The sequence below is a fragment of the Hippocampus zosterae genome, chromosome 3 (genome assembly GCF_025434085.1).
Source record: "Hippocampus zosterae strain Florida chromosome 3, ASM2543408v3, whole genome shotgun sequence".
In the NCBI taxonomy this organism is placed as follows: domain Eukaryota; kingdom Metazoa; phylum Chordata; class Actinopteri; order Syngnathiformes; family Syngnathidae; genus Hippocampus; species Hippocampus zosterae.
The window spans coordinates 21,981,227-22,006,923 of NC_067453.1; the positions used below are offsets into that span (position 1 = coordinate 21,981,227).

General features: G+C 41.6%; 4 protein-coding genes across 21 annotated transcripts in view; 2 read left to right on the plus strand and 2 right to left on the minus strand.

The window, feature by feature from the left end:
* The first annotated feature begins 471 nt into the window (after positions 1-471).
* On the plus strand, positions 472-6,989 carry adm2b (adrenomedullin 2b). Its single transcript, XM_052060416.1, has 2 exons — positions 472-826; positions 4,987-6,989. The coding sequence occupies exons 1-2, from the start codon at positions 720-722 to the stop codon at positions 5,339-5,341; spliced, it is 462 nt and encodes a 153-aa protein (XP_051916376.1). The 5' UTR covers positions 472-719; the 3' UTR covers positions 5,342-6,989.
* A 1,807-nt stretch (positions 6,990-8,796) lies between these two features.
* miox (myo-inositol oxygenase) lies at positions 8,797-14,269 on the plus strand. Of its 2 annotated transcripts, none has more exons than XM_052060149.1 (10): positions 8,797-8,922; positions 9,014-9,088; positions 9,669-9,749; positions 10,180-10,342; positions 10,519-10,586; positions 10,976-11,085; positions 11,233-11,354; positions 12,805-12,854; positions 12,941-13,053; positions 13,922-14,269. In XM_052060149.1, exons 1-10 carry the CDS (start codon positions 8,905-8,907, stop codon positions 14,028-14,030), a joined length of 909 nt encoding a protein of 302 aa, XP_051916109.1. In that variant the 5' UTR covers positions 8,797-8,904; the 3' UTR covers positions 14,031-14,269. The 2 variants fall into 2 exon arrangements, with proteins under 2 accessions (XP_051916109.1, XP_051916110.1); XM_052060150.1 differs by having other exon boundaries at positions 8,798-8,922; positions 11,287-11,354.
* On the minus strand, positions 14,129-22,574 carry lmf2a (lipase maturation factor 2a). 2 transcript variants are annotated; one of them, XM_052060147.1, is made up of 14 exons: positions 22,335-22,574; positions 20,998-21,251; positions 20,892-20,920; positions 20,370-20,563; positions 19,868-20,046; positions 19,611-19,749; positions 18,440-18,568; positions 18,258-18,363; positions 18,082-18,178; positions 17,689-17,871; positions 16,591-16,759; positions 16,218-16,329; positions 15,235-15,343; positions 14,129-14,809 (listed from the first exon to the last, which is right to left on the minus strand). In XM_052060147.1, the coding sequence occupies exons 1-14, from the start codon at positions 22,426-22,428 to the stop codon at positions 14,435-14,437; spliced, it is 2,169 nt and encodes a 722-aa protein (XP_051916107.1). In that variant the 5' UTR covers positions 22,429-22,574; the 3' UTR covers positions 14,129-14,434. The 2 variants fall into 2 exon arrangements, with proteins under 2 accessions (XP_051916107.1, XP_051916108.1); XM_052060148.1 differs by lacking the exon at positions 22,335-22,574 and adding an exon at positions 22,085-22,115.
* A 1,106-nt stretch (positions 22,575-23,680) lies between these two features.
* c2cd5 (C2 calcium dependent domain containing 5) overlaps positions 23,681-25,697 on the minus strand; it is a 33,233-nt gene continuing 31,216 nt past the window's right edge. For all 16 annotated transcript variants that reach the window (XM_052062318.1, XM_052062326.1, XM_052062324.1 and 13 more), the window contains one exon: positions 23,681-25,325. In XM_052062318.1, the coding sequence (XP_051918278.1) occupies positions 25,200-25,325 (126 nt within the window). In that variant the 3' untranslated portion in view covers positions 23,681-25,199. The remainder of the gene's footprint in view (positions 25,326-25,697) is intronic.

Here is a 25,697-nt window from a genome sequence, read left to right on the forward strand (position 1 = left end):
TCAAACATTGGGTGGGCAGTTAGTTCCAGCAAAGCAATTCTATGCTGACATTAACACTTCTTAAACTCAATAGCGTTCACATTTGTTAAAATGCCGAATATCGGTATATCCCTATTCAAAACTCTTGCTTGCTGCTCTCCCAGCGATTTATTTATTTATGTATTGTATAATTTATTTTATTATTGTCATCCATATCAGCTCACATGTTGGATTGACCAGTTCATGTGAATGTGGGTCAAGTCCTATCCAGACACAATTTCACTACTTTCAAATTATTTTGGCAAACCCATGATAATGCCCATGAAAAGTTTCCAACTTGTAGATTGGCATTGAATATGAAACTTTTAAATTCTACAGTATATGCATGTTGTTCATCTTTCAAATACAATTCAACTCACCGCAATGCACGGGAGCTTGTACAGGTGTTTTTCAACGGATTGTAAGACACAGAAAGCCTGCCTCCTCCTCCGGTCCTCACTCCTCATCCTCTTGCTCCCTCCTCAATCATACTTTTGAAGCAAGAAACCCAAATGATTCCAGCTGCTCCCTCTCAAAAGAGCACTTCTCATCGACTGAGAAGTCAGTCTATTTAACACGAGAAATTCCCCAAGTTAGAAGCCATCCGGGGACAACTGCGGTTGTTTTATCATCACAACCCGTGTTAAACGCACCTTCCTTCCTGTGTGATAAAGGGGCTCTTGTGACTCTGTTGAGCAGTCATGTGTGCGCTGCTGCCGGCGTGGACGTGTCTTCTCTTCGGCCTCCTACCCCTGGAAACCCAGAGTCGGGCGCAGTTGAGCCAGAATGTCCAGAGTACCAGACACAGGTAAAACTTTTCATCTCATACCGTAGCTACTAAAAAGGCGCTTGAGAGGCAGCTTTGCTGAAGACAATTGCACCATTTAAGTGCGCTCATAGCAGTGGCGTAGAATGTAACCACGAGCAAATAGAAACCACTGTTATATCGTTGTGTTTTAATAGCTCTTCTATTCATACATGTATTTTCAGTAGCCTGAATGCCAAAAACAAAGAAACAAACAAATAAAAAGTACCAGACTAGTAAACGATACCTGGGTTAAATTAGGACCCCAAAATTGTTTCCCCAATGGTGCCTTTTCTACATTTTTGTGAGGGGAGCAGCTATTTGAGAATGATTATTTTCTTGGTGTTTTAGTTATCTTTTGTTGTTTCGTGCATGAACTAAGAGCATTGTTGTATTAAAAAATGAAATGCATGAAAACCTATAGCATACATACCTGTCAACTCATACGGTTTAGCCATAGTTCATACGGATTTTGTGGTGAATCTTACGTATATGGCCGTATCGCACAAATCATACGGATTCTGAAAATCTCCGCCCCCCCCCCCTTCAGAATGGTGCTAGTCTACTCGAATGCTTTCATTTCCAAAGTAAATATGAATGGATGCTGTAACTTCGAGCCGATGAGTCAGCATTTGGAGTTGGTGAAAAAAGTAACCCAGGAATACAACTCTGAACACAGTAATGCCACTAAGTAGAATGTTGATTAGACAAGAAGACGTTTTATGGAGATCTACAATAAATATCACTGAAAATTACATGTTTGACAGGTTGACAGGTATGAGTATAGTACAGTTCACGTACTGTATAATGTATATATTTTTATAAGCATTTATGATCAGGCATTCGTTCACCTGTCGGCTTAATTTAAAATAGACAAACTTTCCATTTGACGACGGTCCGTTATTTTCGAGAAGTCTACTGATGTCACTTATAGATAGATAGATAGATAGATAGATAGATAGATAGATAGATAGATAGATAGATAGATAGATAGATAGATAGATAGATAGATAGATAGATAGATAGATAGATAGATAGATAGATAGATAGATAGATAGATATAAATGTTGCACATAAAATTTTATAAATGTGGCGATCTCAGAGTACAGTATACTGTATCTAGTAATTATATATATATATATATATATATATATATATATATATATGTATGTGTACACACACACACCCCAAAACTAAACAACACAAACATTTTGATTACATGTTTTTGAAAAGGACAAATAGCATTGCTTTGTTAAAATAAATAAATAAAAGTTTAATGACAGTTTATACTGTAGCATTCGTGTTGGATGTGTGCCTGTAAGGAGCATCACCTAGTGACATCAGAAGCTAGAGTCAGATTGGCCAGTTAGCAACTCTGCGCATGACCGTCTGGGAGTTGCAGCTGACAACAGCTCCTTGTGTGTGACCTCATTTTGTATTTGACTTTTGTTCCTGTTCAGTAAACGGATAAAAGTGCATCACAACTGTGGCTCTTTTTGCCCACATCTTAGGGCATTACAGGACTTGAGTTATAATGTCAACAAAGTTGGCTTATGGGGATGTAATCAACAGCTTCCGTGACACGGTCACAATAGCTTCTCAGGCGTTGCAGTGGAGTACAGCAAAGTTGTGAGAATGAGGAATGAGGTCACTCCTTTCAGCGGCCCAGAGGTGAGACGGAGGTGAGGGTGATTTAGCGGGATTTGGGACAAGGACACGTGTTTAGTTGAGGTGCCGTCTCGCCGTCAAAAAGCCCCCTAGTGAGATGAGGTAGACTACGCGTTTTGTTTTTTGTTTTTTTAATATGACTGTCATCAATAAGTAATAATGTAATTTCATTGAAAAGGAAAATATTTATGACTAGAAAAATCTGTTCCTATTTTATTTTATTTTTTTGTTGCACAGTGAGATCTTGTTCTCAAGCTATTACATAAGGAGAAAAAACGAGCTTCATAAAAGTTTGCACAGCAGGGGGTCCACTGAAAAACAGCGGCTGGTGGGAAAGAGGAGGATGAAAGTGAGCGTGACGGATTTAACACAATACTGTCACTGGCAACAACCACGCTAGAGGCCCCCTAAAAAAAAAGAAAGTAAAACATGGAGATATCTTCTTTAAGAACAAAGGATTAAGGACTGTGACAGGATGAATCATTACCAGGAAATGGAGTGAAATTTGGCGGTTTTGGTGTTTAAATATACAGTGTTTAATTCTCTTTTTGACAGTAACCTTGCTTCACAAGAGCAACGGCTAAAAGTATCTGTTTTAATCCGTTTTTAATACGTTTAGGGTGTGTTTTTTTTAAACCGAGTGGGCTAGATAAAACTATACATATATAATTGTTTTTCTATCACAATTTACATGGGGCAGCACTGCTCACTACAAAGAGTATGGATTTTGTTACCATGACAACGAGGGGTGGAGCTGTCTTGCTCCACTTGCTTGTAGAAGCGGATATCCCAGAGTCTGATGAAGAAAGCAAGTGCCAAAAAATAAAATAAAAAAAGACAATCAATGCACAGATTGTATTTTTACTCATAAAGGCAAGCACTTCGAAAGTATACGTTTCACTTGGTGTGCAGATCGGTTTAATGTGGGACATGCAGTGGACAAATTGCCAAATACAAACACCACCTCCACGTCGATCACAGCGTTCTGAAGCAATCTCGCATGTTCGGATCAACATGCTCGATTGCTATAATGCTCACCTGTGCATCCAACAACACCGCACCTCTGCTTAGATTTGGGCTTTGGCGCCATTGTATCTTCATGTAGTCCAACCAGCGCTTAGAAATCATGGCTCTTGACACAGACCACTGCCAAATAATGGGAGGAGATGCTATGTATTTGAGTGTTGTTTAAATTATCGCAATTGTGACGTCCAAATCTGTCCCCCCCAAAAAAAGGGGTCACACTTTAGAAAATGGCGGCTCATTACGTATTTAGCTTGATTCAGTAAACAGATGAATAGTTGCGAAACAGTGACACTCAGAGCGGCTATTCATTTGAGTCTGAAAATCTGTAATTCCTGGTCACCACTGCGAAATCCAGAAATGCCCTGGAATGGGAAGACAGCAGCGAGGTGAGAAGAAAAGTACTTGAAAATCCCTCTTCAGAGTAAGTGGGAGCCTTTTAACAGACATTTTTTTTGGGGGGGGGGGGCTTCTTGTGCAACCCTCTAATTCCATTGTTGATTACTGGAACAGGGCGGCCACGGTAGTCCAGTGGTTAGCACGTCGGCTTCACAGTGCAGAGGTACCGGGTTCGATTCCAGCTCCGGCCTCCCTGTGTGGAGTTTGCATGTTCTCCCCGGGCCTGCGTGGGTTTTCTCCGGGTGCTCCGGTTTCCTCCCACATTCCAAAAACATGCATGGCAGGCTGATTGAACACTCTAAATTGTCCCTAGGTGTGAGTGTGAGCGTGGATGGTTGTTTGTCTCTGTGTGCCCTGTGATTGGCTGGCAACCAATTCAGGGTGTCCCCCGCCTACTGCCCGAAGACAGCTGGGATAGGCTCCAGCACCCCCTGCGACCCTAGTGAGGATACAGCAGTTCAGAAGATGAAAGAATGAATGAATTACTGGAACGATGGAATCTTGGAAATGGCGCCATTGACCACAGGGTTCACAAATTTGATTTGGGTCAAATACTTAAACCTTTGATGAAACAGCCACAGGACTCGATGATGAAGCAAAAATTCAGTTGATCGTCATAAATTCACGTTAATGTGGTTTGCAGTGAAACCTCTGCCTTTTCACAGTTTACTGGTAATCTTTTTTTTTTGTGGGACATTCCCAGCTATTTGCTCAAAACTGACCACAAGCTGGTGCCCAAGCCTGGCTTATACGAATGTCATAAATGGTGTCAAAGAAGTATCGTTAAAATGATTGAGAGAAGAAGACTGGGGAGTAGCGAAAAAAGGGGACGAGCCGTGGAATTTGCCCAAAATGGCTGACCTCCTGCTCATTTTTTTTTTAGTACGAGTCCTTGCGATGTTTTCATGCATTTTATTATGAAAGACATGCCTTCCGAACTTTGTATTGATGGTTGAAGCTGGTGTTGCGGGATGATATATTTTAAAACTTTTCACACGCCACTATCAAGTGACCCGTGGGGGGTTGTGTTTGGCACAACCAAATTGAACAAAACGTTCTTTTGTGTTTCCCAGACCTTCCAAATGTTTCAAACACATGGCACTGCCTACGTCAGATTACGCCATCGCCCTTGATGACGCAGTCACCCTGGCAGAGAATCGTTTTATCTGGCGGGTCCTCAGGATGAAGGAACCCTCGCCGAGGTGGTTTGAAATGGAGGGGGAAGCATGGCCAAGCGCACGGGGTAGGACCCGAGGACGTCGCCACGCCAAAAGTCGAAGGACCCACAGGCAGATGATGAGGGCGGGCTGTGTCCTGGGCACCTGTCAGGTGCAGAACCTCAGCCATCGTCTCTATCAGCTGATTGGACGCAGAGGCAGGCATGACTCCTCCCCCATCGACCCTCGTAGTCCTCATAGCTACGGCTGAGACTGGCAGTTTGTCTGTTTGGGATTTCATTCGTCACCATAGACCTGCTGTCCATTTTATGTGACCTTAATTTGACCTCAAAACTCTTCAAGGCACATGTCCAACTGTGGAGCGTATCGGTACTCGATGCTGAATTTGTTGTTCTCGAACAAGAAACTGAATGGCAAAATTCACAACTGCCGTTTAAACAGCCTTCCTCAGGATGTTCTCGGAAGAAAATGGACATTGAGCTTAGAGTGTCATCAGCAGGTTGCTACAAAAAGACTGAAGGAGTCACAGAAAGGCATAGATGGTCCATTCATGTATTCAACCTGAGGCATCCTATATTGAAACATTGAACAGTTAGACATGTGCATTGACAGCGAATGGCCGGCGACCAGTTCGGGGTGGACCCTGTCTTCAGGCGGTAGGCGGAGTACACCCTGAACTGGTTGCCAGCCAATCGTAGGGCACACATAGACGAAAATATATTCCCGCTCACACCAATTTTTTATAACTTAAAAGTGTGTTTCAATAATCTGCCACGCATGTTTTTGGAATGTGGAAGGAAACCAGGACTACTCTGAGAAAACCCACGCAGGCACGGGGAGAACATGCAAACTCCACATCGAACTCCGCACCTCTGCACCGGGAGGCCGACGTGCTAACCAGTCACCCACAGTGTCGCCAATTAAAATGACCATTCAAGGCTAATTGATTAATTCATTAATAAAAGATCCAGATTATGACATAAATTATTACGTTAAAAACTCATTTACGCATGACCTTGCCTACTTGTCCATTTTTAAAATCAAATGTGGCCTTTGAGCACATAAATGCTCTTCAGATTGGGAAAAATAATATTGTACCAGATGGTTATTCTACTTGATTCCTATTGGTGGCAGTAATGCACATTTGACCATCAACTTTCAAATATTTCTGGAAAACATACTTCGACAAAGATACACATATATCAATGTTTATTCTTTGTTACTGTACAGTACATTACTTGTTTTGTTGTGACGTATGACTGAAGAACTTTGGTGTCTTAACGGTCTTTCAATAGAAATAATCATACAATAATAACAATGTCGACTGCCACACGCCCACAAGCAAGCCCCCCCCCCCCCCTCTCCAACAGGTGGTCACTTCCCCACTTGAACCCAATGCAAGTTACGTTTTGCCAGATCTTCACCCAAATTGTTCTTCCTTGACTCATGTGACAACTGTGTTAACTAAATAACTGCGGTGGCAACGGTTTTCATGCTAGGAGAAGGTATTGCTCAATTTGACATTTTGTCGTTTTAGACTAGTTAGTTGAACCTCAAGTTGTGCCTTTGACTTTCTAACAACAAGCCACGCAAGCAGCCAAAAGTACCATCCGTTCACTGACAACTACCGTAATCGAAAGAGAATGGAATTTCCAATGGAAAACATTTTTACTGCAACTCGTGGAAGGCTTCCCTTTTTGCTTTAACTGAATGATTTTCCAGGCCTGAACACTGTCTGCTTTTGATGTCTTTTAATTTAAGCATGGTGGATTATTCAAGTGATATTTGAGGTGAAAAGTTACAAGGCAAGCACTGTATTGATTCTCGTATTGAGTATTCCTGTTACGAAAGATGTTCTTTTTTCTTAATACAGAGCTAGCATTGTGTAATAAACAAGTAAACCCTGTGTGTGCGTGTGTGTGTGTGTGTGTGTGTGTGCGCGCGTGTGTTGATTTTGGTTTCTACATCTTGTTTTGAGGTACAATGCTATTGCTTTAAAATTGATAATAGCAACATTCATAATTGGGTCAAGACAAAACACACCCTCAGTCACTCACACACCTTCATACACGCCATATTCACTCGCAGCTCACACACACACTCACACACACACACACACACACACACACACACACACACACAGGAGGAAAGTCCGAAGCTATTGGCACCACATTTGTTAACCTTTTTCGTGTCGCGGATCAGTTAAGACAAGTCAACACTGTTTGCAGACCGGCAACCATTTTTTTCCCTCTCATCGCTTTTAAATTGACAGTTTTAAAGCAATGGTGCTGACAACAAACATCATTCTCGAACAATTAACCAGCGAACCAAATACTGTACAAGCAAACTGACGAGAAAACAAGGAACATTCAGACAACACACAAAGGGTTGAAGAAAGTGATTGGTTAACACAGGGCACCCGGATGACAAGAACAGAGAGAAACAAAACCTAATGGGGAATGACGAAAGCACAAGCACAAAACTAAATCTAATCTAAACAAAAACAGAATCATCACAGTCAGTCAGATATTTTTATTTTATTGTTTAATTTTTGGGCAAAAGGCACCTTTGCCTGGTTTGTCGTTTCTACCATTTTAAAACGGTATTTTATGTTTTGGGGTTATCTTTATTGGATGTTGACATTTGTTTGATGATCTTAAACCAGGGGTGCCCAAACTTTTTGGATCGAAGATCTACTTTTCGATCAACTAACCTCCCGGGATCTACCCTTACCGGCGCGCGCATGCGCACGCGCACGCGCACACCTGCACACACATACGCGCACGCCCTGATGAGAAACAGCCTGAAACTGAGGCATGCGACGCACTTTTGCAGCCTGTTAACTATCGTATCTCACACGTACCGTTTTAAAGTGCTTCCCTGGACCCCCCTAGATTCCTATTCTTTGCCTGTGCCCTCGGTGAATTGTACACGAAGCAAACTCTGAATGAGATTAATGACGATAAAAGATAGAGCGCAACAGTTCTCAAGCTCACAAGCTGCAATTGCAGACAGCTGAGAGCTAACAACTTCCGGTGACGTAATCGCGCGCCACCATAAATTTAAGATTTACCTGCTTTATCTTGTTTTTTTGAATATATATATTTTTTTGGGGGGTAAAAATGAGACTGATAGGATGATTAGGGTGCAGCGTACATTAACACAAAAATATATTACTAACATGTACAAAGACACACAAATGTTTGTTTGTTTTTTTTTCTCCTCGACACTCCTCGGATCTACTTGGGACCTGTCTTAGATCTACCGGTGGATCAGGATCTACCTAATGGGCACCCCTGTGACTTAAACAATTTAGTGTTGAAACGATACAAAAAGAAAAGAATTTCAAAGGAGGCCAGGTGTTCTCTACTGTGATAAATGACCACGAGAGTGAGTTGTTCTGGTGAGAGTGAAATATGTTGTTTGAAGCAGTTTTGAAAGAGGAGAGAATCAAAGTGTCTTTTAACCAGTGGATCAGAGACGTCACGCTCAAAATGTGCACACGTCGGCTACAAGCTAAGATTTGAAAGCAAACACAAAGCTGTAGCATCCATTGACAAAAAAACAGCAAAAAGGGGTTTTGTTGTTGTTGCTTGGCATGTAAAATCAGACTTTCAAATGGAAAAGAATAACCGAGCGCTTCTCGACGGGTGAAAACAAGGTAACGTGGGCAGGATTACATAAACACACACAAGGTCAAGGTTGAGCACAGACATCCCGTTAGATTCACTGAAGTCTGGTTAATCTGTGACCGGACACAAGCGGACGCAACATATAAATTGGCGCAACAACAATAACTTGTCATCTACAAGCATGAGCGTCATTAACTTGGTAAGTGGGCATCTTCAGTTTAAAAAATAAAATATCTACCGCATGTTATGTAAATGTAAATTCATTTTTTGGTTTGTTTTTATACCTGCAGGGTCCAGACCCATATCTGGCTCATCAGCCAAACCTGACACCTAAATCCGAAAGGAAAGACTTCCGAAACTTTGAGGTAAGTTCAACAAATGAGACATTTGGAAACACAGTGTTGTCAATGTGTTACGTTCATGTACCAAGCTCGAAACTGAACAGATTTAATGATTGTACAAGATTAGAAAAATACAGTGGCATTTTCAGACCAGAATTCCTACCTACCGAACCGGTAGTTTTGACATTAAATAAAAAAAAAATTTTCTTTGTGTATTATCATTTCTTGAGATGGTTTGGGTTTTTGTTAGCTGTAAAAAAAAATGTAGTTACTCTACAGTCGTAACCTTCGTCTTCCACCGTTAGTTATGATTACTTGGACCTTTCTGTATGAATGTGAAGGAATACATTGACCAATCGTTTTACAGTACATTGCATTTTGCTACTCGCTGGGCATTTCATTAGGTACACCTGCACAAATCGAATGACATGAGCCGTCATATATTCCCTGCCAAAAAAAACAAACGAATCTCCAACACACACGACATTTCAAAAATGTCATTGTTGATGTCACTTTTCGGAATTAAGATCTCACTTGCTGTACATTTGAAATGTGCTGCATGTTACTGACAAGTTTGCAACCTTCTTGCGTTCACACATTTCAGGCGGGGAGTGTTGCCGAGCATGTGTACAACACATACAAGCTGATGCACACTAACCAGAATGTGGACTTTGTCAAGCGAAAGGTGAAAGCGCACACCGCCAACACAGATTCCCTGAATCCAAGTTCTGTGATTGTTTTGATTGATCGATTACCAAGTGAGTCACCAAGCTAGGACATTGGTTGTCTCATGCAAATGAGCAACTGCTCGCCCCTCCTCATCTACTACAGGGTGTTCTTGCTGTTTGCTAACGCTCTTCTTTTCATCCAACAACATTGTCTTTTTGATTTGCTTACAACTAGTGGACCTTTACTTAAGAGTGCTGCAATTTACAATTTTTTTTTAAGTTCCTAGCCTTCGCTTGGGCATTTTGAGTTTTAGAGGTTCCACTGTTTGGTCCAAAATCAAGCCATGACTGTACAATTCTGACATTCAGACAGCATCCCAAGAAGAGTTATAAAGACTAGAACAGAAATAAATCAAAGGTTCCGATACCTTTGGGCCTGCCCCGCAGCACTTGGAATGGAGCGGCTGCAGCCACGCCGAAATGTCCATGATGGACGCCGTCATGTCTCTGGACCAGCTGGTGGACGAATCTGATCCAGACGTGGACTTTCCCAACTCCTTCCATGCCTTCCAGACGGCCGAGGGCATCCGCAACGAGCACCCGGACAAAGGTGCGCAGCTACAAACATCTTCATGTTCAAATTCATCAAAATGTGACGGTTAACAATAAGAGACAAATGGACACCTCCAATCAAATAAACAACAGTTGATTAAATAAATGCCACATTCACCATTGTGAATGGAGACTGATTCGTGTATGCCTTGAATGTCTTTTTTTTTTTTCCAGAGTGGTTCCAGCTAGTGGGTCTGATTCATGATGTTGGGAAGGTCATGGCGCTGTGGGGGGAACCGCAGGTAAAATGGGATTACAATTGTTATGAATCCTTACCTACTGTTGGGGTCAAATTTGACCCATTTGACATATGACAACAATAAAAATACCCTAAATGTTGTTCTTGGGAATTGTCAAACGGTGATCCTTGCACATGCTATAAATGCGTGTACTGTACTTTTTTTTTGGGGGGGGGGGGTGGCGGGGGGCCTTGGTAACAATTTTCAAGAGGGAGCACTAAAATCCTGAGAACTGTCTGCATCTTTACCACATTTGCTCTGAAACATTAAGAATGAAGAATATGTACGTTAATGTTACGCAGACTACATTTTGCATCATTTGATATAGAAAATGATGAGGACATTCTCAAAATTGACCCGCAATATTCTCTGTGTGCATGGAAAATACACAGTGGGCCGTGGTCGGTGACACATTCCCTGTGGGCTGCGCGTTTCAAAACTCCATTGTGTTCCGGGACAGCACCTTCCAGGATAACCCAGACGACACAAATCCCAGCTACAAGTAGATATTCGCCCGTTAAAGCTGACAGCTAAACGCATGATTGGTTGTCAAGGTTTGAAGGGCCGATTTCTTCTTAAGAGAAAACTGATGGTGCAAGTGAAGCACAGCAATTTGTATTTAATTGCAAAATGTCTTCCTTTTTAACAGAAGACTCACCATTTTGTTAAAGTTGACGTACTTTTCATGCATTGTTTTCGTCAGCTCTAAATATGGAATCTACAAACCAAATTGCGGGCTTGACAATGTGCTTTTGTCCTGGGGTCATGATGGTGAGTACCAGTATATTTATTCAAAGTACGTTTTTTTATCACTTCAGAGAGCGAGTTCTGCCTTTACAAATACATTAAAGCTTACCGGTAAATAAACAATCTTTATTATTGTGGTTGTACGTAGTCAGTGTGACATATTTGATTAAAAATTCATATATTTAAACATTCATTCATTAATTCATTCATCTTCCGAGCCGCTTGATCCTCACTAGGGTCGCGGGGGGTGCTGGAGCCTATCCCAGCTGTCTCCGGGCAGTAGGCGGAGGACACCCTGAATCGGTTGCCAGCCAATCGCAGGGCACACAGAAGCGAACAACCATTCGCACTCACACTCACACCTAGGGACAATCTAGAGTGTTCAATCAGCCTGCCATGCATATTTTTGGAATGTGGGAGGAAACCGGAGCACCCGGAGAAAACCCACGCAGGCCCGAGGAGAACATGCAAACTCCACACAGGGAGGCCGGAGCTGGAATCGAACCCGGTACCTCTGCACTGTGAAGCCGACGTGCTAACCACTTGGCTACCGGGCCGCCCTATATTTAAACATTCTAAATAAAATAATGAACAATATCATACTATTTTACTTTGGTATTTCACAGTACCGGTAATAATATCTTGATTTGTAATCTAAGCCTGAAATTACATCATTCCATTCCTGAAATATTTAGTTCCTGGAATTCATCTCTTTGAGCCGCATTGACGTAAAATCTCAACAGGTATCCTCACAAGGAGCATTGTAGATGTTAATCGCTGTGAAGTGGGGGGGTTTTTTTGAATGGGAAAAGAAAAGGTCAACTGTGGTTTGATCATTTAACTGTGAAAGTAAAATTAATTAATATGGCCAGCAGGTGGCAGCATTGAATCTGTTTTAGATTAGCTCAAGATGTTTGAAGTGTTATTAAAGCAAAAACTAATTAGCATCAAAGATATCTTTTCACAAAACGCTTTTCATGCGAAATACGTGAATTGATGAAACCAATCTGTGTTTTGGTGATGTTTACGCGAAAATAGGTCGAAACTTATTCTGTGCGATTGAAGAACAGTCTAATCTTTCATTTTGTGGTTTGCGTTTACTGCAAACGCAAAATTATGTAAACGGTTTGCATAATAACACACAATATTCTGTGAGCCTTTGAATAGTCACAATGCTCTAAATTGCCTGGCTCTCGATCTTTTTTTTTAAGAGTTGCCATTGAAAACCTAAAGGTTCAATCAAGTTAATTTATCACGTTAAAAAGGCGACCCTAACCCACCTTTTAGCCCTTAACCACCCAAAAAACAGTACCGTTGTCTCAACACAAAATGGTCTCCTGAGATAAGTTGCACACTCTTAATACGTCGTAGCATGTCATATTAGTATGATGATGTTTCATGTGCATTTAACTTGATTTGACTGATATAATTGCAGTAAATATTGCAAGTCTTCTTTATGTCTTGTGTGCCTCAGAGTACCTTTACCGCGTTCTCCAGTTCAACAAGTGCAGCATCCCCGAGGAGGTGAGTAACCTCCTTGGTTGAGTCATCTTCCCTCGAGGTCACATGCTGACTCAAATCGCCCTGTGATTTATGTGCCGTCCACGCAGGGCCTCAACATGATCCGCTACCATTCCTTCTACCCATGGCACTCCGAAGGTGACTACATGTACCTGTGCAACGACGAAGACCTGCGAATGCTGTCTTGGGTTAATGAATTTAAGTAAGTGGCGCAAAATTAGTTTGAATAGTCTCTCCAAGTCCACTGTTTACACATACAGTTTAGGTCAAAATGATTAAAGCCCTCTTCAAGAAATACAATAAAATTCCTATTATGATATGATGACTATGAGACAAACTGTTTTTAGTTTAGGTTCACAAGAACAAAGTCAACAGCTGAAAAACAAAAATGCAACCGGTACTTTTTGACTGCAAAACATGTATACCACTATCCTGGTTTAAAATGTATATATATATTTTTTTTTTAAACAAAGGAATACCTCCCGCCTGTTTAATGCTGCGTTCAAGGGACACGTTTAAAATGGGAAAACGGGTATATGGGCCAGGTCATTTTTAAATGAGATTACAAAAAAACGTGAGCGTATGGAAAATGTTACTTTATTTAATTAAACTAGTTAACATGAGCAGTTTTTATGTTCTTTCAGAAATGCCCAAAGATGCCACCAAACCATTGGTTAGTTGAAAGGTTGTCACAGATGTTTGTCAAGTCAAGTCAAGTCAACAGTATTTATGTGACTGTTCTAACATCCTTGAATGTTTGGGAGGAGCTAAATTTAGCCCGGACTGTTACTGGAGAGATTTGGCCGCATTTCTAAACAGTTTTGGCATATATTGATTGGCTATTATTGAACAAAGTCAAATAATCTGTAGGTCATTTATTTTAAAGGGTAATATTGAGTATTTTTTAATTAGTGTGATTGTATACTTCACATCCATATTACCGTACATAATTTACCAAATAAATTATGATTGTCAACATTGTGCGGTATTTACATAAATGTCAACATTTCTATCGGAGCGAATAACTTTGACCGTAACTGTACATTTGTATTTGCGTGTGTTCCCTGCAGCAAATTCGATATCTACACAAAAGTAGCTGAGCTGCCTGATGTGAAGAAGCTGCGTCCATACTACCAGCTACTGATCGACAAATACTGTCCCGGGATACTGAAATGGTGAAATAGCACCACGAGAGCTATTCATTCATCACCAAACAGCCCATTAGGAATGTCCAATATGTAGTAGCTATACATAGTTTTTTGTGAAAGATGTGAAAATGACTTTCAGGACAATCATTTATTGTAATTCAATACTGTATTTTCTTGTTGTTTTTGGTGTTGTGCACACAAAGAAAAGGCATTTGTGTATGGAAAAAAAGTGCTGCATTGACAACTTGACCCACAAATAGAAAAACAAAATGCAACTTCGTGGTTCGTATTGGTTGCTGACAAGTTAGTGTTTTCCCCAAATATAATTAAATCATCCATGTGAACATGTACACCAGAGAGCCAAAACAGAAAGTACAAATATATACACAAACACATATCTCTTGGCTCAATTTGGTAACATCAGCCCCTTTTTCATCACTCTTCTTCCACTTCCGACTCTACTTTTTCCTCCTCCTCCTCATCATCAGTGGTGAGCCCCTCTCCATCTTTCTCATCACCATCCTCCTCAACTTCACCCACGTTTTCACTCCCACGCTCCTCTTCGTCCTTAAGAGGTTCGTCATCCTCATCCATTGTCTTTTTTGCGTTGGGCGGAGTGTCTTTCTGATCGGAATTGCCCGTGACGTGCTTTTGTTTCCTGGGCAATGCCAGCAGCAGACACAGGGTGGCGCTGCAACCAACCAGGGTCCAGATGAGCACAGGGGCAGGGAATCCCGACACCTGGGCGCGCACCCACTGCACCGCCCGGGCCACGGCGGAGTTCAACTTGCGGCGTGGTGGTGCCTTTTCCTGCGAAGTTGTTATTAATACGATAATGTTTAGACTGAAGTCAGGCAGCATCTTTTTTTTTTTACGCCATTGAAACTCATTGAAATGCCGTTAAAAAGTGCAAGAACGAGAACATGCGTCACACTGGGTTTCATTAAAAGGTGTCTTCTATGCCTGCATAAACATCAGAAGCGACTACATTTACATTGATTTGAGATCAAGGTTTGATGTTTTTGTTGTCATTAGATATTGATTCTCAACTTCTCTAGATTTAGGTGGGTACGTTTTGTACACTATTAAAGGTTTTTATTATTTTTGACATGATGGTAGCAGCATTAAGAGGTGGGTTAGGTTGGGGGGTAAATCCTCAAGCGCCAAATCCACCACTCCTCCCTGCACTGAGTGACTACATGCAGTGTGTGTGTGCGTGCGTGTGTTTTAAGTACCTTGAGTCCATGTTGAGTCAGCATGCCCTCGAGGAACGGGTGGCCCAGATGCACCACAGGAAAAAATTCATCACTGTAGACCCTCCTCCACCACCTCTGGGGGTATGATCTGTACAGAGGCAGCAGTGTGTTATTCATTTTCTTATGACTCAACCTGTTGTTCAATATGATCTTTGTAAGCTTTTGTTTGATTTTGAAACGGTCTTGTTGCCATTAGTCAGGGTTGGAAAAGAGATCTTTGATCTCAATGCAACTAGCGTGGTTAAATAAATCGTAAATCTTTCTCGCTCTCATAAATGTTATTTTCAAATGCTTTTAAGTAAATGCAGTGGCTGCCAATTGCGAAATTCATCAAGATTGACTTTTATCTAAACTTTTATTAAAAGCTACCCCAAATGTGTTTTATTAATTTTACCAGATTGTGATGCAATAGTGGGATTCATTTACATTATCCAACCCACACACTGAGTTCCATTGCACATGACTTGAGAGCTAGGCTGGGTGAAGATCAGACATTTTCAAGCAATGGTTTAACAACTGTGCATTTTATTAAAATATGCCAAAGTGGGTGACACGGTGCCAACTCCCTGAGTGAACATACGTCTTTTCTTTTAGGAGGCTCATTTAAATGTGGCAATTTAGACTCGCTATTTGCGACTAAGGACTCAACAAATACCGGTCGCCCAAATGGCGCTCGGATCCTAGTCGTCATAGTAACAAAAGTATTGGAAAACCAGGCAATAGATCAGGATGGGTGACCAATAAACCCGGAAAAAAAAGCCGATTCCAACAGGGGAAAAAAGTGTAATACATGATTGAGACATCCGGGGATGGTTTTAAATTGTGGAAGAAAAAAAAATGCACAATTGGTCGCCTGTAAATCAAATGACTTATGAAATATGACATTATTTCAGAAATCGTACTCAACTTGCGTCTTTTGTGGTTTAAAAGTCAAGGAGAGTGGCAGTGTGAGTATTACTAACCCGTCCTCTTTGGGTTCCGTGAACCAATATCTGTAGCGGTGGGCTCGTACATAGGTCGGGGGCTTCTGGTGGAAAGGGTAACGAGTGACATCCGCCTGGATCAGCTCAATGACTGTGCAAGACAAATTACGTGCCGGCCATGAAAGACAGGAAATGCACAATCACTGCTAGCCTCTATACCAGTGACTCCCAAACATTGAGCTGGGGGAAATTACCCATTATCATTTCATGGTGTGAAATTAGTTTTTTTATTTACTGAAAGTAATCAAAATAAATTTGTTAACAGGCAGAACAATTAAATGCACTTCCACTAGATGGCGGAGTGTTCAATTAACCCCAGCATCTCCCCGCAGGTTTTCAGAACTGTCCTTACCGTCCATCTTGCCCTGCAGCAGTCGGTACATGAGGCTGGTGAACCACGGCGCCTGCGAGGAACTCCCGAGGGCGGCGAACCACATCTGCCAGTCCAAGCGGGGCTGGTGAGGTGTCACGAAGGGGGGCGGAGTGCTCAGGTTGCCAGGTTTATACATAAAGTCGATTTCCTGCAAGGGAAGATGGGGAAAAAAAACGTGACACAAGAACAGATTTGGGCTACAGTAAGTTTGGAATCGATAGTGTGTTGCAGATGTAAAATCAGTGAACAGCATTTTGAGCTTGAAAAAAATGCATGGTTGAAGCTTATGTTCAAATCAAGTTGTCAATGTCTATTTGAGTCCTCCTCATATTCACAAAATGAAAGTCAAACATAAATCATACATTCATTCATTCATTCATTCATTCATTCATCTTCCAAGCCGCTTGATCCTCACTAGGGTCGCGGGGGGTGCTGGAGCCTATCCCAGCTGTCTTCGGGCAGTAGGCGGGGGACACCCTGAATCGGTTGCCAGCCAATCGCAGGGCACACAGAAACGAACAACCATTCCAGCTAAATAAAATTGCAAATCAAAAATGCCGTCTGCTTCGGCGTGATGTGAGAATTTAAACCATGCGTGGCTGGATGTGGTGAAGTACACTGCCGCCATCTAGTGGCAGAAATCCTGAAGCTCACGTGAAAATCCAAATTTGGATCACAACAAATTTAAAAATGACAAAGCGACGGATCCTAACTCAAAAAGTTGTTTAGTCTGAGCACTTGTAAGTCAAGTTACAACTTTATGGTGTTTTATTTTATGTAGAGGAGAATATAGTTGCATTTTTTTAATACTACTACTCTCGCTTGCCATGATGTCATTGCTTACTCATAACTAGAATGTCCTGGATCAAAATCAGCTGGGAGACCTATTACTACCATTATGTTTTCAGAAGATGAATGTACTTTGCAGAATTAAGACAAACAAAGCACTTTGTCCATCCATGATGTGAGGGACACATTTAAGGGCATAATGAGCTAACAGCGGATAACCAGTGAAACTTACATAAACAGTATTGGAAAATGCCAACCTCCCTATATAGGACACTTTAAACCTCTCACCGTCCAGGTGACGCCGTCGTAACTTCCCTCTATGACGACCTCGGGCCGCCCACCCACGCCAGTCATCCTTCGGAACAACCCATACGAGTTAACCAGCTGGTAGTTATCCACAAGATTGTAGACTTGACGCACGCCGGGCCACAGTTTGGAATTTGAGTCATATTCTATGTAGGTGAAAGGCATCTGCAAAAAAAAATAATAATGGCAGAAACAATCCTTGCTCGTAGACACATATTTAGTTATCCCAAGTAAGCCAGCAAATCAGGGCGATCCAGCAAAGCAAGCTCCACACTTGGATGACTTTAGTGTGATAGAACATGTGCGTGTCCCAATACTTTTGATGACGCAGTGCCTGCATGTTGGCAGTTAACGCCGACATGAAGTTCGACTCACCAGGCTGATGGTGAACATGGTGGCCGCAGCAGCAGCAAATGCCGTCCATTGGAGAGTAGACCACAGCCTCCTCAGAAAACCAGAGACACACGCACACCTGGGAAGAAAATTTGTTTCGCAAGTTCACAACAAGTCACAATAAACAGTGACATAAAAACAAACAAGAGGAGTGGTACCTGTACATGGCTCCAAGAATCTCCCAAGTGAGGGAGAGAACACCGATCCACACGCATGGGAATGTGACACTCTTCAGAAAGTGGCTAAAGTGGTGGAAGGTGAATGCTGAAAGAGTGATTTTTAAATAAATAAACAAGAATTTGGTACGAGTACAATAAAAGACCTCCAATAGTCACAGTACCCATTTTGGAAGTGATGGCTCTTGCTGTCGTGTCTACTTTCAGGTCAAAACACACAATTGCGCCAAAGATAATCAGAGACAAGACAGTGAGTTCCAAAATGTTGCACAGCCAGGACTGCAGTTTGGACTCTGAATGGAGGATAAAATGTATGAAGTAGTATTAGGCCCACACAAAATAATGTCAAAATCAAAAATTGACAAGAACAAAGTTGCAATTTTAAGCAGCACGGTGAGCTAGTGGTTAGCACGTCTGGCTCACAGACAAGACATCCAAATCTACGTTGTGGAATCCTCATTGAGAGGAGAGGAAGTGGAGGAGATGCATATCAAGAGAGCTGGGTTCAAATCTCTGCTTGCAATAATATTCAGAAAAAAAAGGGGTCATAAATCAGGGGTTCGTAACCTGGGTTCGATCGAACCGCAGGGGTTCGGTGAATCAGTCTCGTTCGACAGAGCCTCTGCCATGGAGGGTAAGAAACACTCGACACCAGATGTCAGTTAGTTATGACACGCCTGCTTGGCCATCGCTGGCTGCAGATGATCACATGACATTGCTTGTCCAATCAGTGCTGCGAGAAATTTAGTTCACTCAGTAGTCATCGTGTGACTGTCGTGATAGTATGTTATAGAATTTTAAAAAACTATACTTATGCCATGTCATTTTAATTTACATTTTTCAGTTTTTAATAAATGTATTTTTTATGTCTTGACTTTGTAAAAAATCACATTTTATTTTTCACTAATGAAGGGTTCGGTGAACGTACATATGAACTGGTTGGGTTTGGTACCTCTAACAAGGTTAAGAACCACTGTCATAAATTAAAGAATAATGTGAGGGAAAAACATCTTAATAGTAGAAAGTTACCATCAAGAAAAGGTGGTGGGGGGCGGGGGGAACCAACTGCAGCTTACATTTTATAAGATATACTTTGAGGAAAACCAAAATATTACATTTTGATATGAAAATATTTCAACATTGTGAGAAAATGCTAGGAAATCTTGGTAATAAACTTTTCTTTTTGTATTTTGAGGTCAACTTTTTTTGTAGTATTTTGCAATTCAGTGTGGTCCCTCACAGAATTAAAAAAATAATAAGTTTCCGAAAAAATTCCTTGTCCATTAAAACAAACTAGGGGTATGATTTACTGTTCAGATTCATGTTCTGCCTCACTTTTGTGTTTGGCGTGTTCTGACGTGCGCAGCCACGAGCGTACGTGCCGGTCGTCCAGCAAGGACAAACAAAGGGCCATGGTCAGAAGGTTAAAGAAATTGTAGTTGCCCGACAAAACGATCAGCACTTGCAGCAGAACCTGCACAGAAAAATTAAAAAAAACAAACAAAAACAACACAGTATATAAATCATTGAAATGGCATGGAAAAATCACTTCAGGCACATGTGCTCAAGATAAGACACGTGGCGCAGCTCACCTGCAAGTAGAAAGCGCAGAGTCGCAGTCTGCGCAGAGGACTGAAGAAAAGCAGCGGTACGGCGATCTCGATGACGAAGGCGCCCACCACACTCAGCTTCTGCCACCACACGGGCAACTGGTGGGCAAACCAAGCCAGCGGAGTGGGAATACACTGGGTTTCATAGTGGTAGGTCATCGCTGGTTGATGCAAATATTTTTAATGTGGTTAATGCGATGTATGATTTTTGGCTGCTCATTTAAAGGCACAAACAGCGAAACACTATTACAAAATGAACACTTGAAGGAGCTGATGTAGGCTACGCTCATCTCCCAGACACTCACACTGAACCAACCAGCCAACCCGACTCCAGCTTCCGTCTCTTAATATTGATGTCAATCACTGCAAAGTTTGTCTACACAACATATTACGTTTTCATCTTTCTCTATTCCTGCCAATGTTAAAATCATTGTTTTCACAGTTCGAAAGAGATCTCGGGTATGACTGGCAAGAGGTGACATACCGGTTAAGCCCCACCAAGTAGGACAGCGTGAGGTTAGTTTCACCACTCCAGAGGCAAACATGAGGCGAAAGAGCAGCCACCGGACCAGCCAAAATGTAATGCGGTCATGCTCGTAGACCGCTCGAGAGCCCCTAATGAGCGTCATTGGAGCCACAAGGATGCAGAGGAAGCCCGCCTCCAGCAGAAGGTTGTCCCTGGGGTGGGGGTGTGGGGTAAGTAAATAAAGAGTGAGAGAGAGCTTCGTCTGGGGTTTACAACAGTGATTCTCAACCATTGTGAAACTCATGAGAAATCAGATGTGCTGCAGGAAAATATCCACATTTTAGGGCAGAGCAATTAAGCACCATGAATGCACAGTGTTGCTTGTGCAGTAGGCTCAGAGAGGGCAGAATAACTAATGTTATTCCTTAATGCTATTCCACAGAAAAATACAACACTTCTAATGTACATTGGTCATGTATAAATCCATCAAAAGAAGTTGTGTGGGATTCTGCCATTTTTCTGCCAGCGTTGACCACTCACCATTGGAAATAGAGGAAAACCTGCCCCACCTGCCACAGAAACAAAGTGAGATCGACAACACACACACACATCATCATCATCATCTCCAACAGTGTGTCAACAATACCTGGTACATGGACAAGTACAAGGCCCAGAGGCAGAAGAAGACCACGCTGTCCCGCAGCGCCGACACCAGCGTGGCGGCCAGGCTGAGCGCCGCCCCCACCAGGCACAGTAACTCCATTGCCGACTGCGTGTCAAGGCCCAGGTGGGGGCTCAGCCACAGCAAGGTGGGCGAGGCCAGCAGCTGCTCGCCCAGAGGCTTGCCGGTGAAGCGCAGCTGCTTACGAGCAGGGAGGAGACCCTCGTTGCCATAGAGACCTACAAAAATACCACCAAAAAATGATTGAAGAAAAACACTAAAATCATTTTGTGTGATTTGTCTCACTGTCGTGAGTAAAAACCGAGCTAGTTTGCCCTCACCAAAACATACTGTGAATTTAACTTAGTAGGCTTGGAAGTGTTTGTTTTTCTTCATTTTCTGTAGCCTGTGCACTTTGTCTAGCTGCTGGTGTATACCATACATTAAATTCAACTGCTTTTTCCAAATTCCTAAACACTTTGAGAGAAATCATGAGGTATGGCGCAGAAATGATTTCAGCTAAACGGTCCAACAATAATTTATTTGTTGCAAGTAACGCATGTCGTTAAGGTGTATTCAATAGGTGGAAATTAGTTGGAAATCACGTGTCCACATTTTGAGCATGACATCTTTGAGCCACTGGTGAAAAGGACACTCAGTTGCTCCTCTTTCGTCTATGAGTGCTTCAAACAACAAAGTTTATGCAGGAAAAGTGGTTAAGGTTGCACAGCTCTCTGTGTCTTATGTGTTGTGTTGTACTATTTTGTCATTTTATGTTAACTGTTCTTTGATGGCGGCGCGGGCACCGGCAGCGGGTCTTTTTGTTGTCTGGTTGAGAGGGAAGAATTTTCATCTGTGCTGTATGTTGCACATACAACGCATTTGACAATAAAGTTATACTTGACTTGATTGTAGAGGCCCTATTCTGTTTTTATGTACGTTTACCACAACGTCCCAACTTAAATGGAATTGATGTATACATTTGAAGTCGTTAAAATATGAATACTGGCCCTGGCACATTCCCCTCAACCACCACTCATTCGTGTTCAATAACGTATAAGACATGACTAACCCGATTGTATCCGCATATTTCCTACCTCGAACCGACCTGTGTAGTGTACCGAGAATTGTGGGTAATGTAGTTGAAATCGTACTCAGGAATGTTCTGTTAGCCTCACTTTTAAAAGGCGAGGAGTATTACAGAACCTTCCTGAGCCACGTACGACGCTTTGCAGAGTTCTGAACTAACTAAATTAACAAGGTAGCTCGGAAAGGCCGGTTACAGTGCGTCAATCTTATCCTCCCCCAGAAAATTGTCTTACCTGGAATTTGCATAAAAAGAGAAACAAATGCAATCAAATACAGGACCGCCATGCACCATAGGAACATGCGCCGTGGCAAAACGATTTCCCCCATGTTTGGGAGTGAGCTTGAAGATGGGCGGGACGACCCAGCAACCGTGGGACGTTCGAACAAGTAGCCTGCCTTGATAGGAGGCGAAGGAGCAGTCGACAGGCAGCGCGGGTTTCTTCTGCTTGGTCAACTTTCTGGACCCACCTTCAACAATACTTTCATTTATTATGAGTGACTCACTAGCGACATTCACAGGCGCGGAGTCCTCACGAGAAAATGACAAAATGTCGCGAGAGGACCATAATAACAGTTCAAGTTCAGTCGGCAAATAACAGGCAACAACCCCAACCCAATAATTATGATCATTTTATTTGCCGTTTTATTTGTATGACGAATGTCTTTTATTCGAGAGTAATAGATATATGGCTCGTATATACAGTATTGGATACGATTTTCATCAAAATAGGGAGACGCGTTCCGTCTCGAAGATTGCATTTCAGACCATCCCGACATACACGACTTTGACGTTAGGAAATCAACACCCGAATTTTTTACCAATTTGGTTGTTTTATATTCATGACCAATGAATCCCGATCTATTCATCATTCACGGCAATCAGGACTTTAATTCTGCGTTAGCGTTTTGTTATCCGAATAGGGCCGTTATGACGCGTACACTCGGGTTACGTCTAAATGGAAGTGTATCGTATCGTTCTCTTCTTATCTATCTTCTAATATTTTACTGAGGTTGCGACTTTTGAAACAGTTCGGCAAAAAAAAAAAAAAAAAAAAAAAAAAAATCCATTACCGACCAAGATAACCGTTGTAATGTGGTTTTGTTTGTTTGGTATTAATGATCATAGATGCCATCACAGTCACATTTTGGTTTAACTGAGTTTATTGTGCAAGTCTTCGGCAAGCATTGTAAATTCATGGCGATAAAATTTGGTGTACATGCGTCTAGCACATTCAAGTTTGGACACAAACACAAGAAATCATGCACAACCTCTTTGTCGCAAAAACAAACAAAAAATAAAGATTTATAGTACCACTAATTCCAAACATGCAATTATTGCACTTACAAAAAAAAAAAAAAAAACCCAAAATTATTAGAAAGCAACATTTACAGCTTACTATGAAAAAAAATATTTCTAGTACTGGACATCATGAACAACAAACAAACAAAAATCAGTAGCAGGATTTGGACTCAGAATAAACATGAAAACACCAACAATGTAAAATGAGCAAAGAAGTTTGACCTCGAATAAAAAGCTATGATTTATTTGAATATATACAATTTTTAACTGTTTTTTGGGGGGCAGTAAAACTTTAACTGTATGAATCACAGCAAAGAGATTGGATAGGACGTGGCTGTGACCCGATTCTCTTACACTCAAGAATTGTAGTAGGTGATGCTTCCTGGGAGCAAAACTGTACTGGAACTGGTTTAATAAAGACAGTCCAAAATGGACTTGGCAAATTTGTGCATGCTGATGATTGTTGCTTTCAAATACCTCCTCATAATTGTCAATAACTTGTATCAATGACTGAAGTTCGTATACATACTGTATATCAAATAATTGAGAAATGCGAGTTTTTTTCTTTTTATGATCCAAGGTCTGATGATCGGAGGTCTCTAAAATATTACCCTGAGTGAGTTTTGTCATTGTCATTTATAAGAATAAATAACACAATTTATTTGTTTGACACATTTTTATTCTGGATACCTTGGAAATATATTTGATAACTTGGGTGTTTTGAGCACATTTCAGCAAAGGCTTGATGACACTGGTCAACAGCGAATTATAATCAGTTGGCTGTCTGTCCCTATATTTATTTTTAAACCAGATTAAAAAAAATATGTATACTTTTTTTCTAGCTAATCAGGTTTTCATTTTTGTTTTTTAAGTTTGACTGGACGAGTTGTAATTTATAGCCATGATGACGTTTCAGAAAAAAAAAATCCACCTGTTGCTGAATCCAACCCTAAATTTCTAAATATTAAACAGCACGCCCGCGACCTTCGTGAGGATAAGCGGATTTGAAAATGGATGGACAGATGGATATTTCTATATTATATATTGTGTTAATGTTAAATTCTTATGATGTGTGAGGGGAAAAAAGAGGGCATCAGCGCAAACATTTTGTTTCATCTCAGGTTAAAAATGTGTTGACCAATGTAATTCGTTGTCTCGCAAAAGATTATTTTGAACGATTCTCCTGTTGTGCGGGGTACGTTACGTGGTTTTCTTTCTCCCAGATCTGCTCGGAAAATGGTCAGATATGAAAAATGTTAATATTAAACCTGTGCCATTTTAACAATTGCGAATTCTCTTTGGGCAGTGTGGATGCCCTGTGGCACCATGCTGTCCCTTCCCAGGTCAAACTTGGTACTAATGACACATATATGGATTGGGTAAGGAGACGAGCGATTGTTGGTCAGATATCGTGTGTGGTGTCGTCTGGAGTACAACACATACCATAAGGGCATGAAGAACACAATGAGTCCCCTCTCTCCATCATCATGTAGAGATTTTAACATTTTAAATCATTTTAGATGTTAAAAATGAGTCTGCGGTCATAGCTGGTAAGCAAACCTGAACGATACTATCAGGCAGAGAATAGATGCTTCTTCTTTTGCTGTTATTATAACAATTGCGGTGTGTGGAAATACTCGTGACAAAAATCCATGTCAGTATTTGTAATTTTCTTTTGTGCGCATGTGTTGCTTCTCAAAAGCATGATCCAAACTTTGGCATATTTGACAAAGTTAAGGCAACTGAAGCTTGTTCTCATTTGGACGGCTAGACTATTGCGGTTGAGTGACGGCAGATGTCATGTGGACCCTTCCATTCCGCTCATGCACGCTTGTCCGAGGCTTGTTGCGGAAGAGGAGGGCTCCTGATCCAATTCCCGCACGCAGATGACAGCGTCGCCACTCACATTGATGAGACACTGAGCCTGTGTGACAAACACAAATGGGTGGATTATAACACTGGAACAAGTCTGACGGTACAGCAGTACTTTGCCTTCAGACTAATCTATATATATATTGCGCGTCGTCCCGCACGCGGTCTGTCCTTCCGTCTGTCCCTTTTCAAAACGTACCTACTTCACCGCGCCGCTGCGCGGCGCCACTGCGCCGCTCAGGCAGAGGCTCACTACGATCGCGCGGGCATGTTAGCGAAAAAATTTTGTCTACCCACAAGCATTGCAATGAAATTGTTAGTTATTTAGTAGAGCAAAACATCTCTTTATTTTCGCGATAAGCAATGAAGATGAACAAAAAGATGAACCAAGCAACAACACTTTTGTGGGCCGAAGGCCCACCTT